Raw genomic sequence first — 15,148 nt, forward strand, 5'->3', positions numbered from 1 at the left:
TCCACTAGGAAAACAGCAAGAAGAAATTGGTCATGTCTTTTTAGATGTCAGCAACCTTTTCTGAGTCCCTTTCACTTAAATTTTGTATATGTGTATGTGAACTAATTTGAAGTCACATAGCATTTAATTTATATTCCCGATATGGGCTTATCAATTTCCAGCATCCTGTACAAAAGTGCCAAGCACTGGGACATGTGGAATGGAAGATTTAGCAGTACAGTGGGCATGGTGATTCGTAATCGCAAGCCCAGTACTTGGGAGACAGATTGCCTCCAGTTTGAATGCCAGGTTTAGTGTCCACCAGTGGCTAGAGGCCCACCACATACACTATGTAGCTCGGAAGGATGCCGATGCTATACACCTAAGGAAGCATCCGTTCTCACTCATTTCAGGATAACTGAAGGGATCTTTGATGAACTTGTCTATTTGACATTAAAATGCCAGATTCCATGTCCTCTGTGGGGGCTTGCAGGATGAAGGCTCTCTGTTCTGGCTTGCCCTGTCCTGGCACCGTCCCTGTTCCTGTGCCTCTAGTGAGCCCAGGTATATAGTAATGTCACTGCTTACTGGGTGACTTAAAGCAGAATCTTCTCTCTGGTTCTGCAGAGAACGCTGTGTGAGGCTGCCAGCATCCCTTGACTTGTGTCTGCGTTCCTCTGTTTTCCCATCACCTCCTGCTCCTCTATGGTCTTTGACTCCTGTAGGACAGTCATCACATGCCTTAAGATCCACTGGGGTGCCCTGGGATGAACTCTTTGAACTCTTTGTATGATCTTCTGCTCAGTTACATCTGTAAAGACCACTTTCAAATGAAATCTCTCTCTCTCTCTCTCTCTCTCTCTCTCTCTCTCTCTCTCTCTCTCTCACACACACACACACACACACACACACACACACAGAGGTTTTGGGGCTCAGCGGGCAGGCTTGTCACTGGAAGATATGGTTCCGTCTTCTGTTTTGGACAGAGATGGAAGGAGTTAGCATTTTGTTCTTCTAATCCAGGAAGTGTGCAAATGGTCACCTATCTAGTGGGCACCACTGCCCTCTGTGGCTGTTGTTAGGCCACTTTTTCCAGAACCAGCAAGGGGTGGGCTGGGAGGGGTCATTTGATGAAACTGTAGGAGACTGAGAAACCCTGTAACTGTTCAGAGCAAGTGCATTCTTGTTCCCCAGAGGCTCCACAGCCTATAGCACTTCACCCAAGGGCTGAAGACATCTGGGCTTCATCCTGCAGTTTACTGTCGCCTGCATATCCATTGTCTCAATAATACATGATAGCAGATGAGCAACAACAGACAATAATAGATAAATGAAACTCAAAGCACTCCTGCTGGAGCACAGCACAGCCCTGTCTATAAGTCAGCAGCTAGGTTGCCATGCTGGCAGCATTCATGAGCTCTGCCCACTCCTCTCCTCTTGTCATCTACAGCCATATTTGCTCCTGGCTCCAGTTCTGTGTGTGTCATCGTCCCATCTGTGATCACCAGGATGGCACTAATTTGTGTTTGCTGATGAGATGCTTAGGATGTTACGTCAGTGTCTTGATTGAAGGTGGCTGCTTCCTGGACCCCTTTCCAATGCTGGGGAGGGAAGAACAGGCTTGGCCCCACCCCCAGCCAATCATTCCAGGGGAACCTGGGGATGTGCTAATGGGCCCAGGAAGCTGTAAACTGTAATGAAAGCACTGGAGATGAGGCTCAGCATGGGGCTGCCTGTGGCTTCCTTCCTCATAATTAAATTGGGGATCCTCTTGGGTTGAAGGAAGGCTGGGCCTCCCTCCCTGTGGTATTTGTTCAGGGGCAACCCCCATTCATGTATTCATGCATTTATTCACCTGAGTGGACGGGTGGGAGGAGAGAAGAGCTGACCCAGGCATGTGCTCAGAGGCTCTGTGAATTTGGGGAGTCCCTTTAACTTCTGGCTTGTTTTTCTCATCTATATAATACCAATGCTTATGTAACAACGGCTGCCATACAACTGATTTCAGGAATTCAAGGTTTGGACAGAGGCAACCTCCCACACACAGTCTGCCACAGGTCAGAAGCATGGTATCAGAACCCTCAGCTCTCACTCTTGGTTGGTGCCCATGCTCTTCTTAGCACTTACCTCACCCAGCTCCTTTTTCAACCCTTCCTCTGTAGTATCTTGCGAGCATCCTTCGTTATTGTGCTGATGAGGCAGATGGGATCTGGAAAGGGCAGGGGCTTGCTCAAGCGGACACAAGCAGAGTGGGAGTCCTAGCTATGGTTGGCATTCCTCTGCCTGATCAAAGCAGACTCAAAGCTCAGATGCGACTCCTGCTTAGCCTGGCTGCCCACACCAGACCTTAACACAGCCAGAAAGGTCCTCCACTGGCTAACATCAGAGAAGAGCAGAGCATGGCTCTGGGGATGGTGACATCTGCAGCGGGGTTGAGGCGGGCAGGTTTAAAGGTACCATATTGGTTGGCCTCAGCCTTGGCAGTTATTTCCTCACCCCAGATTTCTATCCATTTAAAGGCAAAGGATTATGTAAGATACTTTGGCAGAGCGATCCTTGGCCACAGACATCTTTCCTGTGCGTGGCCGAGGCTCCGGTGGAGTCTTTTTTCTGGTCAAACCCGAGTCTTCAGCACCTCCTGACTGTGTTTACTTAATTTTTATTAGGTCTTTACAAAGTGATTTCATTTTTATCCTGGCTACTCGGGATTGGCTCCACCTAGCTTTCTGTCCCTTTCACTTTTGTTAGTTACAGGGTATGGTTCTCTCACATGCCCCTGCCTCAGGAGGCATTCTTCTCAGACGTGTGAGTTAGAGATTCCTACTGTCCACCGTCTTTACAGCTGCAGATTTCAGAGCCTTTCATTTCCTGGCAGGCCTTGGGGTGCTTCTGATTTGCCTACAGGATAAGAACACTCTCTCTTTAGGCCACTTCTGACTGTCCCTCCGAGCACTCAGGAGACTGAGTGTGCTTCCCACGTGTGTCACAACTGATGGCACACAAACTGCCCGAGCACAGGGATTCAAAGTGTCCATACTTGTGGATACACCGTGAACAGCAGGGTCAGGAGAAGCCCCAGCCCTCCTGGCAGGCATCCTTTGTCACCAGGGAGAGCTCACATTCTCATACTCTGAGATGCAGCATCCAGTCCAGGGCAAAGGATGTTCCCTGGGTAAAGACAGTAGCACCCTTGGCAGGACATCCCTCTAACCCAGGACACTACTGCAGCCTCGATGTCATCAAGGTTCCCCCTTGCCTCCACTCATGGATACAGAGAGGACACCTGAGAGTTATTTGCTCAATCAAACAAGGCTCTTGGGAAGCAGCGGCCAGAGCCTGAGGAACAGCCTCTGTGACTTTTGCCTCTGAATGGTTTCTGTGCAGACTCCCATCTGCAGCACAGAACGCCCCACCCACCTTAGTTAGGAAGCTGCTCTTGGCTGGCCTGTGCTTAATTGCCCAGAGAGTGCCAGCCTGGTGGGCTTAATCTTCACCTGCATGGGAGGCACCATCCTGCCAGGCACCATAATTGAAGTGCTTGGCTGCTTGGTTGTTCTAATTAACTGAGAGACCCCTCCTGCCTCCTGGCTTTGCCAGCTGCCTACAAGTGGGGCCTAAGCTAGGCTGCCTAGTTGAGGGTAGGGTGAGCTTTCCTGATGGTCATTTGGGTCCTTGCAAGAAGCTGGTTCTCCAGGTCCTGGGTCCCCCTGGATTCATTGCACACATGCATAGCCCTCTGTGGTTCTCTACCTGCAGCGTCTCTGCTCCAGTGGGTTGATAGGATTCAAATTCATGCCTCCTCCTCCCCACCTCCTCCTCCTCCAGGAAGCCTCCCAGATCCATGGTTAGGTGTTCCCAGGCCTCATGTCTTCCTCCATGACAGCTATCTGCATCCTGACGCCTCAGTGAAGATGGGCACTTACTTCCAGGAATAGCACCACCTCATGCTTGTACACACCCAATCCATGAAAAAACACGATGATGCATGGCTGCTGAAAATCCAGGAATGCAAAAGAGCAGGCAGTGCTTTGTCCATTCTGCAGGTGAGGACATGGGGGATGCTGGCAGCAAGCGTCAAGAACAGCAGCTGCCAGAATCTCCTGCTTTCCCTGCAGCGTGAACAAGAGCGAATTTGATCCATCGGCATAGGGAGGAGAGCATGAAGAACATTGGCAAGGTAGTGAGAGACCGGACAGGTGTGGGCAGATCTGCATCCTTCACCAGGACCGTCAGCCTGGCCACAGTGGCTTTCTCAGTCCCCTCTCCTCAGGCTGCTGGCAGGATTGAGAGCAGCAAACACCACCTCCTTGGAGCTCCAGATCCGTCCATGTGTTACCACAACCTCACATAGCTGGAAAGAGCACCTCAGGTCTTTCTACACTGTGCTTCTGGCACAGCCAGCCAGAGCCTGGCCATGGGTGATCTCCTCTGTTCAGATTATTGATCATAGCAAGAGCATGGGGCTGGGGGCTCTGACTGTCCTTCAGGTCCAATTCTCTGATTCTAGTGTCTGTGGTGTCAGCTAGTCACTGGGGGCTTTGTGGTTGGTAACAATCATGTGACAGCCTCATAGGGCATCAGGGGCTGTGCCTGGCTATATGGGCAAGGTGCTACTCAGAGTAACACTGACAAGTATGGCTCACTGTTCTGGGTGGGCCATGCTAGTTATTTCAGGCCTGTGTTGTTTCAGGATTTTTTTTAAAGGCAATTTTGTGAAACCACAGTGGCTTAGAATCTGTTTTAAAGGTTGTGCTTGGAGCTCCAGGCCGCAAACCACACAGATGAGGCTTGAGGAGCCCAGTGCTGTGATTAAGTTCTGTGGAGGTGTAAGACCATGTTATGGTGATGGGCTTGGGGACCTGCTTGCATGGAGGTGTTGAGGGCACTGACCCTGGTGGTCAGCAGGTGTGGAGCAGCCATCTGCTCCTGGGTCAACTGCAAATTGGACCCTTGGAAGCTGTAATTCCCCACATGGAAGACAGCTCCTCACAACCCCCCAGCTGCTGGGGGTGGTTTAACTCACATTGTGTTATGCATCTGTGTAAGGTCCCCTGGTGTCCAGGCGAGGGACTCTTCCAAAGCCACTACCTCTGTTGCAATCTGGCAGCCCAGTATGTCAGCAGGGGCCTGGGTGGGAGACCCCACAGGGTATCAGTGAGGGAGGAGGAGGAACTGGGCAGAGGCCAGCATTATTCTGTGCCATGTGAGTGCTTACAGTGTGTAAGGACAGATCTCCTCTTGTCAGATTCAAATGGCACTCTTCGGAATCCTTGGTGTGTGGCCCAAGGTCTGGCACTTAGTAGGTGAGCAGTAGCTGCTTAGTGGGTGAGCAGTAAAGGCATATCTTTTTCAGAGCACCGAGAAACACTTGCTGGCTAAAGGGCAGAGATAACTGTGTGAGAGGAGATGAGAGGGTGGGAGCTGTATTCCATAGGCAATGGGGATCCACAGAAGGCTTTAGGGAAGGTTGGGATAGCATGGCATTGGCCATGGCCTGAACCAGAGCTGAGGCAGGAGAGGTACATAGAAGAGATGGGCTGGGTCGGCCAATTACTATCTCAGCACTCAGCTCAGAGAGTCTGCCTAGGGACTCCACATCTGAGTGCCTGATCCACCCTGGACCAGACAGGCCTTGGGAAGGTCTGGTGGACACATTGATGGGATGAGACCTGATGGTGCCAGATCGGCATGGTCCCCACTTCCTGCTTGACAGCTGCAGCCTGAGAGGGAGTGCAGGCCCCTGGGACCCCAGGTGCTGGGAGGCCTGAAGCCGGCCCCAGCCAGCCAGCCCCAGCCAGCCAACCCCAGCCAGCCAGCCCCAGCCAGCCAGCCCCAGCCAGCCCCAGCCAGCCCCAGCCAGCCCCAGCCAGCCCCAGCCAGCCCCAGCCAGCCCCAGCCAGCTAGCATCAGATATCTGAGTGGTCAGTCTAAATCAATGTCAGGCAGCTTGCCCCTCCTCTCACACAGTGCAGGGCAGTGTTCTCATTCTGGACAACCATTGTCACCACTTTACAAATGGAGTAACTGAGACTCTGAAGAAACCATACAACAGGGCCAGGTTAGACTCAAACTCAGGTCCTTAGCAGAACACCACGCCTTATATCATCTCTCTCTGTATGTCTGTTATTCATGTGTCTTTATCACGGTGACCAGGCAGTTGAGTTTATACCCAGAATGATGGTGGTGGTGGTGGTGGTGCAGCTGCTGTGAGTGTCTTAGTTAGGGTTCCTGTTGCTGTGATGAAAAACACCTTGACCACAGCAAGTTGTGGAGGAAAGGGTTATTTAGCTTACATTTCTACATTGTAGTCTCTCACTAAAGGAAGTCAGGACAGGAACTCAAGCAGGACTGGAACCTGGAGGCAGGAGCTGATGCAGAGGTCATGGAGGGGTGTTGTTTACTGCCTAGCCTGCTTTCTTATAAAACCCAGGACCACCATCTGGGATGGCCCCACCCACAATGGGCTGGGTCCTCCTCCATCAACCAGTAATTTAAAAAATGCCCTACAGTTGGTCTTATGAAGCATTTTCTCAGTTGAGATTACCTTCTTTCGGGTAACTCTAACACGTGTCAAGCTGACCTAAAACTAGCCAGCACAGTGATGATGATGATGATGATGATGATGATGATGATGATGATGATGACAGTGTGCTATTTGTATCTGACAATGGTTTCTGGCTGTGCTATCCTGCCTCTGCTGTCTCGTTTAATCCTTATATGTATTATAACCACTTCAGAGCCTGGGAAGCTGAGTATCAGAGACTGTAAATTGCCAAGATGCATGTGCTTAGACTCCCCCACCTGCCAGGACCCCTCAAATCTCAGCCCAATGGGAGAGTTGTCCCTCTACAGATTCTGGGCCTTATCAGGCCTACCGGGTCAGACCAGACTCTAGAACCTTCATTAGTAGAGAAGCTGGGTACCACGGGAGCCCTTCTGAAGCCTGAAGTTCAAAGAAGCAGTATGTGGGGGGGGTCATCTTTCCATCTCCTTCACCCTGATCTGTCTGGAGGCTAGAGACTGGCCTCAGGCCACCTGGCCATCAGGCTAGAGACAGAGCTGGGTGTCTTCCTTCTTTGAGCACCATCCAGCCTGGCCTGGGCTCAACCACATGGTGCTGACCACAGGCAAATTCACAGCTGCCCGTCTGCCTTCCAGGCCCATCTGCTCTTCAGTCAGTGTGACCAGCAGACATGCCATGGGGCGGGGAGGGAGAGGTTGGGTCTTCTGGCTGCATACTGGCTCCCTCAGCAGCCCCAGCCCTGGTCAAGGTATGGGGGATTTTAGAGGGACACTCTGAGCTTCTATTCTGGGGCTTGGGTTTCTGCTTGATGAGCAAGGAACCTGTCTTAAAGCCATCTTGGTGGCATGGAGTGTTGTAGGCCTGAAAGGCAAGTGGGTGCCAATGAGTGCAGTGTGCCTGGCCCTCACAGACCTTGCACATCACGAGATGCTGTTTATGTAGAATGACAGTGGCCAGATCCCACAGGGACAGGTGGGACAGATCTGTGGCTGCTGGACTGGGGAAGACAGATTAGGATGCTCCTGGGGTCTGGTACTTTTATTCTGGGGCATAGAACTATGGGTTAGAAGGCACTGTTGGCTTCTCAGCACATGGAATCCACAGAGGGTTAGGCACACTTTGAAAGGGTGAGCTTTGAATTAGGCATGTGCTAGCCTAGAAGATGCTGAACTCAGAACAAGACTCTAAACATGTGTCTAAACCCTTTTCTAAGGTCAGGGTCCCACCATGATGGAGGGGCCTCCAGTGGGAAAGAGTCCAGGCTAGGGAAGATGGGAAGGAAGATAGACCACTCTCTAGCTGTAGGCACTTTGCCTGCTCTGGTCATTTTGGGATGTGGACACAGATGCCTGTTTTTGTCATGGATTCCTTTCTTAGTGGTCTGCAAGATTCCCATAAGCTGTCTAACAGAGTACTTGCTTGCGAGGCACAGCTATGTGTCCAGCGGCCAATAGTGGCCTATGGGTTTCTCTGCTGTATGCTGCCTCTGCTTCTCTCTGTTGTGTTCCCGTGTCATCTGTGTAGCTGGCATACACACATGATGACCCTGGGATACCTCTGTGCCATCCTGAAGCCCATGTGGGTCAAATCCCCAGCTGACTTGGATCCCAGGTCTTCTGGGGTCAGGCCTGGGCCTCTCGTGCCTAGGAGCAGTCTGAGGGCCCCTACTCCAGCATTTTCCTTCACTAACCCCCAGATTCTAGCCTCTGACCCCTTTAAGCTTAAGAAGCACTAGGCCTGGGATAGGGGTTGTGGTGTGGAATTCAAGGACACAAGCTTGCCTGGGATTAAGTCTCAGCTTTGCACCCAGTAGCCAAGTGGCTTGGCTGCTGCAGAGTGGTCGCCTGCTTGCAGGGCTGAGGTCCAAGCCTTTGTCATCTTTTTAGGGCATGCAATCCAACAAGTGAATTTTCCTCTTTGCCTGAGTTTCTTTATCTGACCAATAGGGGTGGGGGGTGGGGAAGTGGTCCATCATCTGAACATTTTCAAAGTTGTTCAGAAGATTCAGCGTGTGCAGATGCTGGATTGGGGGAGGGTTCGAAGCTGATTGTGACCCCTTCTGACCTGAGGTCCAGAAGCCATGAGGCAGCTCATCACCTTCACCTTCTCCAATCCCAATGTTCTTTCTATTAGAGTCCTAACCTTCCACTCCTTGGTCTTCCAGACCCCAACTCCTGAAGCTTTTTCTGCTGGCTCTGCCTTCTCCAGCCTCTCCTCACTTCCTGCATGTCCTGTGCCCGATCTCCTCTTCTCCTGTGAAGCCTGGCTTTTCTGTCCTCTCATGTTTCTCCATTCAGCAGCAGTCTGGACCTCAGGATGCTGTTTAAATGTCAGAAGGACTGGGCTGGGCTTGCCCAAGCCTCTGCTCTGAGCCCCGGTGTCTAATGTGCTGTTTCTAATGCTCAGACAGGGAAGGAGTCTCCCTAGGCCCTTCTGATCAGCTCACATCTGCAAGGGTCCACTCAGACTTTCTGGAGCCTCTGGGACTTCCTAGCTCAAAGACATCTTTTGTTTTGTGTTTTGTTTTGTTTTTGTTTGAGATGTGTCTTTCTACATAGCCCTTGCTGTCCTGGAATTCACTATGTAGACCAGATTGGCCTTGAATTCACAGAGATCTGCCTGCCTCTGCCTATCAAGTGTTGGGTTTTAAAGGTGTGCATCATCATACCCAGCTCCAGACATCTGAATTGTTTCTAAACTTTAGATATATAGGCCAGGCAAGGATGACAGTTGCTCCTTTTATCCTTGGGTGGTCTGGGCTCAGATGGGTTGAAGCTCAGTGAGGAAGTGATGTAGCTGCGGTTGGGTTGCCATCATCTTGATGAACCTCCGCGGGCATCTCAGCTCCACACAGCATGATGTGAAAGGCCAGCCTCGGCACAGATGGTGATGCCTACATCTTCCAGGGCTCATGGTTGCATGGTCTTGCCACAGCCTGAATGTGCTGAGTTCCTAGGGCTGATACCTCAAATGTATATCCTACCGACAAAAGGAAGTCTGAGATCCAGGTGTCAGCAAGGTGGCCCTGGTGCTCCCTCTGTAGGCCCCAGGATAGACTCAGCCTGACCCTTTCCTAGCTCTGGCGTTGTTGGTAGTCTTTGGCTTATAGACTGGGGTCTGCTTGCTGCTTCTCATTACATGGTCCTTTCCCGGCACGCTCGTGTGTGTGTGTGTGTGTGTGTGTGTGTGTGTGTGTGTGTATCTGTGTGTGTCCACCCCTGGGTCCTACTCCACTTTCATGTCAGGTCCTTGTGCTTACAGCCCCTCCTGCCTGCAGCTTGATGTCTTTATCTTGACCACCTACAAAAACCCTGCTGCAGAGTGGTCTCCTGCTTGCAGGGCTGAGGTCCAAGCCTTTGCCATCTTTTTAGGGCATGCAATCCAACCATCTTTGCTCACCTTTGCCTGTGGTGTGCAATAGCCTGTGATTACATGGCCACCGGAGGTAACACCTCTCCTTCTCAGGTATCCCAGGTAGACAGGCACACACTGGGCTGGCTCGAGGTGGGAGCCAGTGGCCCCTTGTCCGTTGTCCCTGCTCACCTTCCCGGAATGCCTGCCAACTCTGCAGAAGAGCCTAGGGCTAGCGCCATTCCAGGTGTCTGCAGCTGTCTACACTGCACAGGTGCCCCTCCCACCAGCCCTTCCCCTCCCCTCCCCCTGATGCTAAGTGAGGAGTGAGGAGATTCACCCTGATTGAGTATTTCCACGTTTGCTGACCCACAGGCTTCCTGGTGTTTGGTTCTCCTCCAGTGGCACAGATAGTTTGGTTTTATTATTTGGTCATGGGTTTAGATCCTGCTGTTGTCACCATGAAAGCTCCATTGCAGTAAGGGTTCCTGGGCTAGATCATCATGATCTGGAGACAGAAGGCTCCCAGGACAAGTGGATGGGATTGGTGGCAGACCCTGCCCCTCTTCATGGAGAAGGCTAGAGAAAATGTGGACGTAGACCACCAGGGAAGAAGAGCTTAGGTCTTACTTATAAGGAGCACACGTTGGACCTGAGCCCACAGCTAGAGGGAAGAGAAGTTTGCTGGTCTGGGGTAAGGCAGGCATGCCAGATGCACTTCCTGGAGGAGGTGGTACTGGGGCAGGAGGTGTCTCAATTCTACTAGGAGAAGAGGTGGCCTTCCTCTGCAGAGGGGATAGCTGCCTAATGACATAGGTTGACATTGGTGGATAGTGACTCCTGACTCTGAGGGGTAGCTTTGCCTCAGATGCACCCCTGGGACCTATGCCGTAAAGGCAGTAGGCGTGACCCTCATGTAGCCCTTTATTGGAGAGGTTGGCAGGGCCCTGGCCTAGGTAGAAGGATCTTGATGGTAGAAGTAGGTCTGCACTGGTATCCAGAACAGGACCGGAGGGGCTGAGTCATAGACCCACGACCTGTACTTTTGAGAAGGGCAGGCATGGCTGAAGGCTGTGGTTCTCTACTCAGTAGATTTTGTTTTGCCCCGGTTGGCTCTCCTTTCCTGGTCCTTCCACTCCAGTTGCCTCTCTGTCCTCTGTTCCCAGAAAGACTACATATCATAGACTTGCCACAGATGAGGAGCCGGGGCTCAGAACAGTTGTGATGCCACACAGATGAGCGGCCTGAGCCAAGATGCTAACCCAAACTTCTCACTGGTCCAAGGAGAGCTCCCAAGCCTTTGTTTGTGGAGGGAGCCTCGTCCTCTCACCACCAACTGGAAGTCGTCTCTCCCCCCAGGGGAGCTTTTGTGGCTCCAAGGAAGCAGTGGACATGAAAATGACATACAAATTGTAAATTGCCCACAGACATTAGTGTCTGTTACTGTGGTAACCACCCAGCCTCGGTGGGCCTCAATTGCCCTGGATGGTGAGGTTATGTCAGCATTTTAATTTAATTGCATTACTTTTCCCATCATAAAAATAACGAGTATTATTTATACACCCAAACTCATCAAATTGTCTACATTAAATATGCTGCTTTTGATGTATTGATTACATCCTAATAAAGTTATTAAAATAATGTAGCTGTATCACAGAACATCTACAAAAATTAGAAAGGGCAATTTATTTTGTTTCAACCATCCTGCATAAAGCGTTGTTAACAGCTTTATGTTAACAAAATTCCAACCCCCCACCTCAGCCTGTTTGCTTATTTAACAAGGCTGTGATCACTGGTCTATATAATTAAGACATTTTATATACAATTTTATATTCTGTTTTTTCCCCTTAGGGAGTTTTAAAGTGAAACAACAAGAGGCAGTGCTTCATCTGGAAGCCTAGTACTATAGGTTTGAGGTCAACCCAGACGTCCCTGGACCAGGGCAGGTGATGCCTGGAGGGATGGGCTTGGTGGCCAGGACAACTTAGTGTGTGTGTGTAGCAGGCACTTGTCTGGTTCCCTCTGTCTAAGCATAAAGGATATGGTATGTCTCTTTATCATCCTGTATCTATGCCCCAATTTGTTGCTACCACAACTGACTTTTATTACAGCTCAGAGGCCCAGTGCAAGTCAGGGGGCTGCTTCTGGAGGGCATGCATTGGGGCTGAGGGTACAGTTCAGTGATGGCCTGTAATAGCCTGGGTCTTATACCCAGCACCCCAAAGAAAAGTTTTTGATAAAAGATTTGTGTTGAGTAGATGCACATACTATATCAGACACAGGCACCATTGCGGCTTTGAAGTACATATTATAACTACTGGATACAGATAAGGAACTGAGCATACAGCCCAGGCCGGGAGAAGAGGGGACAGGCTGCTATGGAATGGGGTGAAGATGCTGGTAAAAGGTTCAACAAGGCGGCCACACTGGTCCACCGAGCAGGCTAACCACTACAGGCTGCCCATGTCCAAGATGAGAAGAAAGTCTCTAGACTGTGTTGTACTGATATCAGGGGAGAACACCCAGGCCCAAGGTCCAGGCTGAATGCTGACATCACCTGGGATGAGGAGTCACTGGGTCAGACATGGAATGATGGCGGGGTAGACTAGGTTAGAGCCAGCCTGGCAGGTATCCATCACTGGCAGGCTTTGTCACACATCTGCAAAGGGCAGAATTTAGACTTTTTGGTGGCCTGCTGCAGGTTGGGCTTGGCTAGCAGCTCTGTTGCCCCTGCCTCTGTGAGGACTGGTGGACTAGCCTGGGCAAGTCCCTCTGCTGGCAAAAGCAGAGGGTATAGGGTAGAGCTGAGTGTATTAGTCCCTTGTTGGCCCTGCTTGCAGCTTGCCAGTTGTTGTCCCATAGGCCCAAGCAAATCGCAGGGCCCTGCCTAGAGTCCAGGACAGGTGAAAGGTTTACCATTCAAGTGGGGAACATGTGAGTTCCAGAGAAGGGGCAGGGGCAGGAGAAGGGAAGGTCTGGGGTCCTGGTGTGCACAGTTACAGACTGTTCTGAATATGAAGTACAAAGCTGTTAGAAGCCTTGGGCAGGAAGTGACGTGTCATGGTGTTAGCCACAGTGTTGTTGGGCTCTTCCTATGGACTCCTTGCAGCCCGTGGGGCACAGTGATGGAGATGAGCATTTAGGAGGGGCCTAGGCCATCCTTTGAATGACAGGTAATAGCATTGGGGTTGGGTGTCCTGGAGGTTGAGCCGAGGAATGGCTGCTGGGACAGGGAAAGGCTATCTGCTACTGCTAATACCCAGAGAAGGAAATCAGGTGTGGAGACTGCTGGCGGTTGCAGCATGAGGAGAGAACATCATTCAAGGGCGTCTCTCTGGTGACTATCTGAAGAGTGGAATAAAGACAGGAGAGTCAGGGAGGCCTGCTTGTGACCTACTGGGGCCCATGGAGGACTGGCGCCTCGATGACCTGTTTGACAGATATTCCTGTTATCATAGTTGGGGGTCAAAGATTTTGGTACTGATAGAGCCTAGGTCAAAAAGGTGAAGAATCACCAGGAATCTCATTTACAGGGGTAGACTCTGCCCTGCCCTGCCAATAGTTGCTGCTTGAGCATATGGGTTGATGTTCTAGAACTTTCTGTGCTTCAGAATGTATTGGAAATATGCTTTGGCAGCAATGCTTCCACTTTTTCAATATTAGGAATATGTCTAAATTAAAAATAAAAATCATCTTGGGATTCCAGTAAATCCTGTGGTAGGACAGCCTCAGGTTTAGGGCTGGTTAACTCTGGCTTTGTCTAGGAGAAACTCTCCTGCCAGGCTTGGTGCTTTCCTTCCCACGAGTGGCCTTGCCCTATGGCTGGCCACCTGAAATGTTCAGACCAGTCTTCACTGTGGCTCATAGAGCCTAAGGAGATTGGGGATCGCCTTCTTTCCCAGATACTGAGACTAGAGTCTGTGTCTAGCACTGTGGGCTCTCTCCAGACACCTGCCTAGACAGGTGGGTCAGACACTCCAGTTACTGGGGCGACCCCCCCATGAGGAAAGCCTCTGGATGTTCAGTTGAGCTCAGCCATCTAGAGTACAGCTTGGGAGAAATCCCAGAGGCCTGCCTGGAGGTGAGACTCTAAGAAGGAGCTGGGACTTCACCCCAACTGTCCTGGCAAGGGAATGGCTGCTTTTTCCTGCCATAGCTATAAGGAGTAAACATAGGGCCTAATTCAAGAAGGGAGACAAGGCACATCCAGGTGGCTTGCAATGCCATCCACCTTCTGTCCCCAGTTTGCAGATAGTCTGTTAGTCTTTGTGGTCTCCAGCTTTGCACCTACTGTTCATCTGTCCCTGCAGAGTGGCTTCCCTGGCTTCACTGCTAGCCCTTAGTCCCCCCACCCTCCCAAAGGGGAACATTAGAGACTACAGCAAGCCACTGTGTCCTGACCCTTGGCTCCTACTGTCCCCATAGACAGTTGCCTTCCCTTGCCTCCCTTCCAAAGCTGTACCATCCTGACCTGTGGAAAGCCCAGATGGCATCCAGCCCTGTGGAATGGTGCCTCCCTTCCCTGATACCCAACAGTCCCCAGGCCCTCAGCATGACCCCACCCTATCCTCAATTTGTCCCCTGGGACTGGAGCTCCCCCTAAGTGTCAGGTTTGTACCAGTGACCTGCTGAGCAAGGAGGTCAAGCCTGCCTGTTGCTGTGTGAGGGACAGGGTGTAGGGAAGAGTCACACATTCCTGCAGGAGGGTGGGCACCCACAGCATGCTCCGTGCTCCTGCTTCAGGGGCCCCCAGGGTGTGGGGTCTCCAGAGCCTAGCAATATACAGATGTCACTGCGTGATGATACAGCCAGCTAACCGATGCCTTCTTGTCTTACTTCCTCCAGCTGACGTCATCTCCACTGTCGAGTTCAACCACACTGGGGAACTGCTCGCCACAGGTGACAAGGGTGGCCGGGTGGTTATCTTCCAGAGGGAACCAGAGGTATGTGTGTGGAGGGGTCATGAGGGAGACAGGAAGAGGATGGGCAGATGGCTAGAGGTGGAGGCGGGGGTGGAGAGGAATTGAGGGTGGGGGTGGGCTGAGGTGGATGTGGCTTGGCAGGATGCAGGCCATACTCGGAGCAGGACTTCTGGCCCGCCTTGCCTAGGTGCCCAGTTAGAATTCCGTTACTGACTACCTTCTGTCACAGGGTCCCAGGGGCCAGAGGGAAAGGGATTTGGGCATGGGCCAGGCAAGTGGACTGGGACAGCTCCCAAAGTTATGTGCTGAGGCCCCCTACTCACTGACATGCTGCAGTCCCAGACAAACCAACAAGGTCTCAGCAGAACCTTCC

At 51.4% G+C, this 15,148-nt stretch overlaps 1 protein-coding gene across 2 annotated transcripts in view; it reads left to right on the plus strand.

The window, feature by feature from the left end:
- The window catches only part of Ppp2r2c (protein phosphatase 2 regulatory subunit Bgamma), an 88,050-nt gene that overhangs the window by 39,177 nt on the left and 33,725 nt on the right, over window positions 1-15,148 (plus strand). For both annotated transcript variants that reach the window (XM_034509165.2, XM_076938397.1), the window contains exon 2: window positions 14,699-14,796. In XM_034509165.2, coding sequence (XP_034365056.1) covers window positions 14,699-14,796 — 98 coding nt within the window. The remainder of the gene's footprint in view (window positions 1-14,698; window positions 14,797-15,148) is intronic.

This window comes from Arvicanthis niloticus, chromosome 7 (assembly GCF_011762505.2).
Source record: "Arvicanthis niloticus isolate mArvNil1 chromosome 7, mArvNil1.pat.X, whole genome shotgun sequence".
NCBI classification, from domain to species: Eukaryota; Metazoa; Chordata; class Mammalia; order Rodentia; family Muridae; genus Arvicanthis; species Arvicanthis niloticus.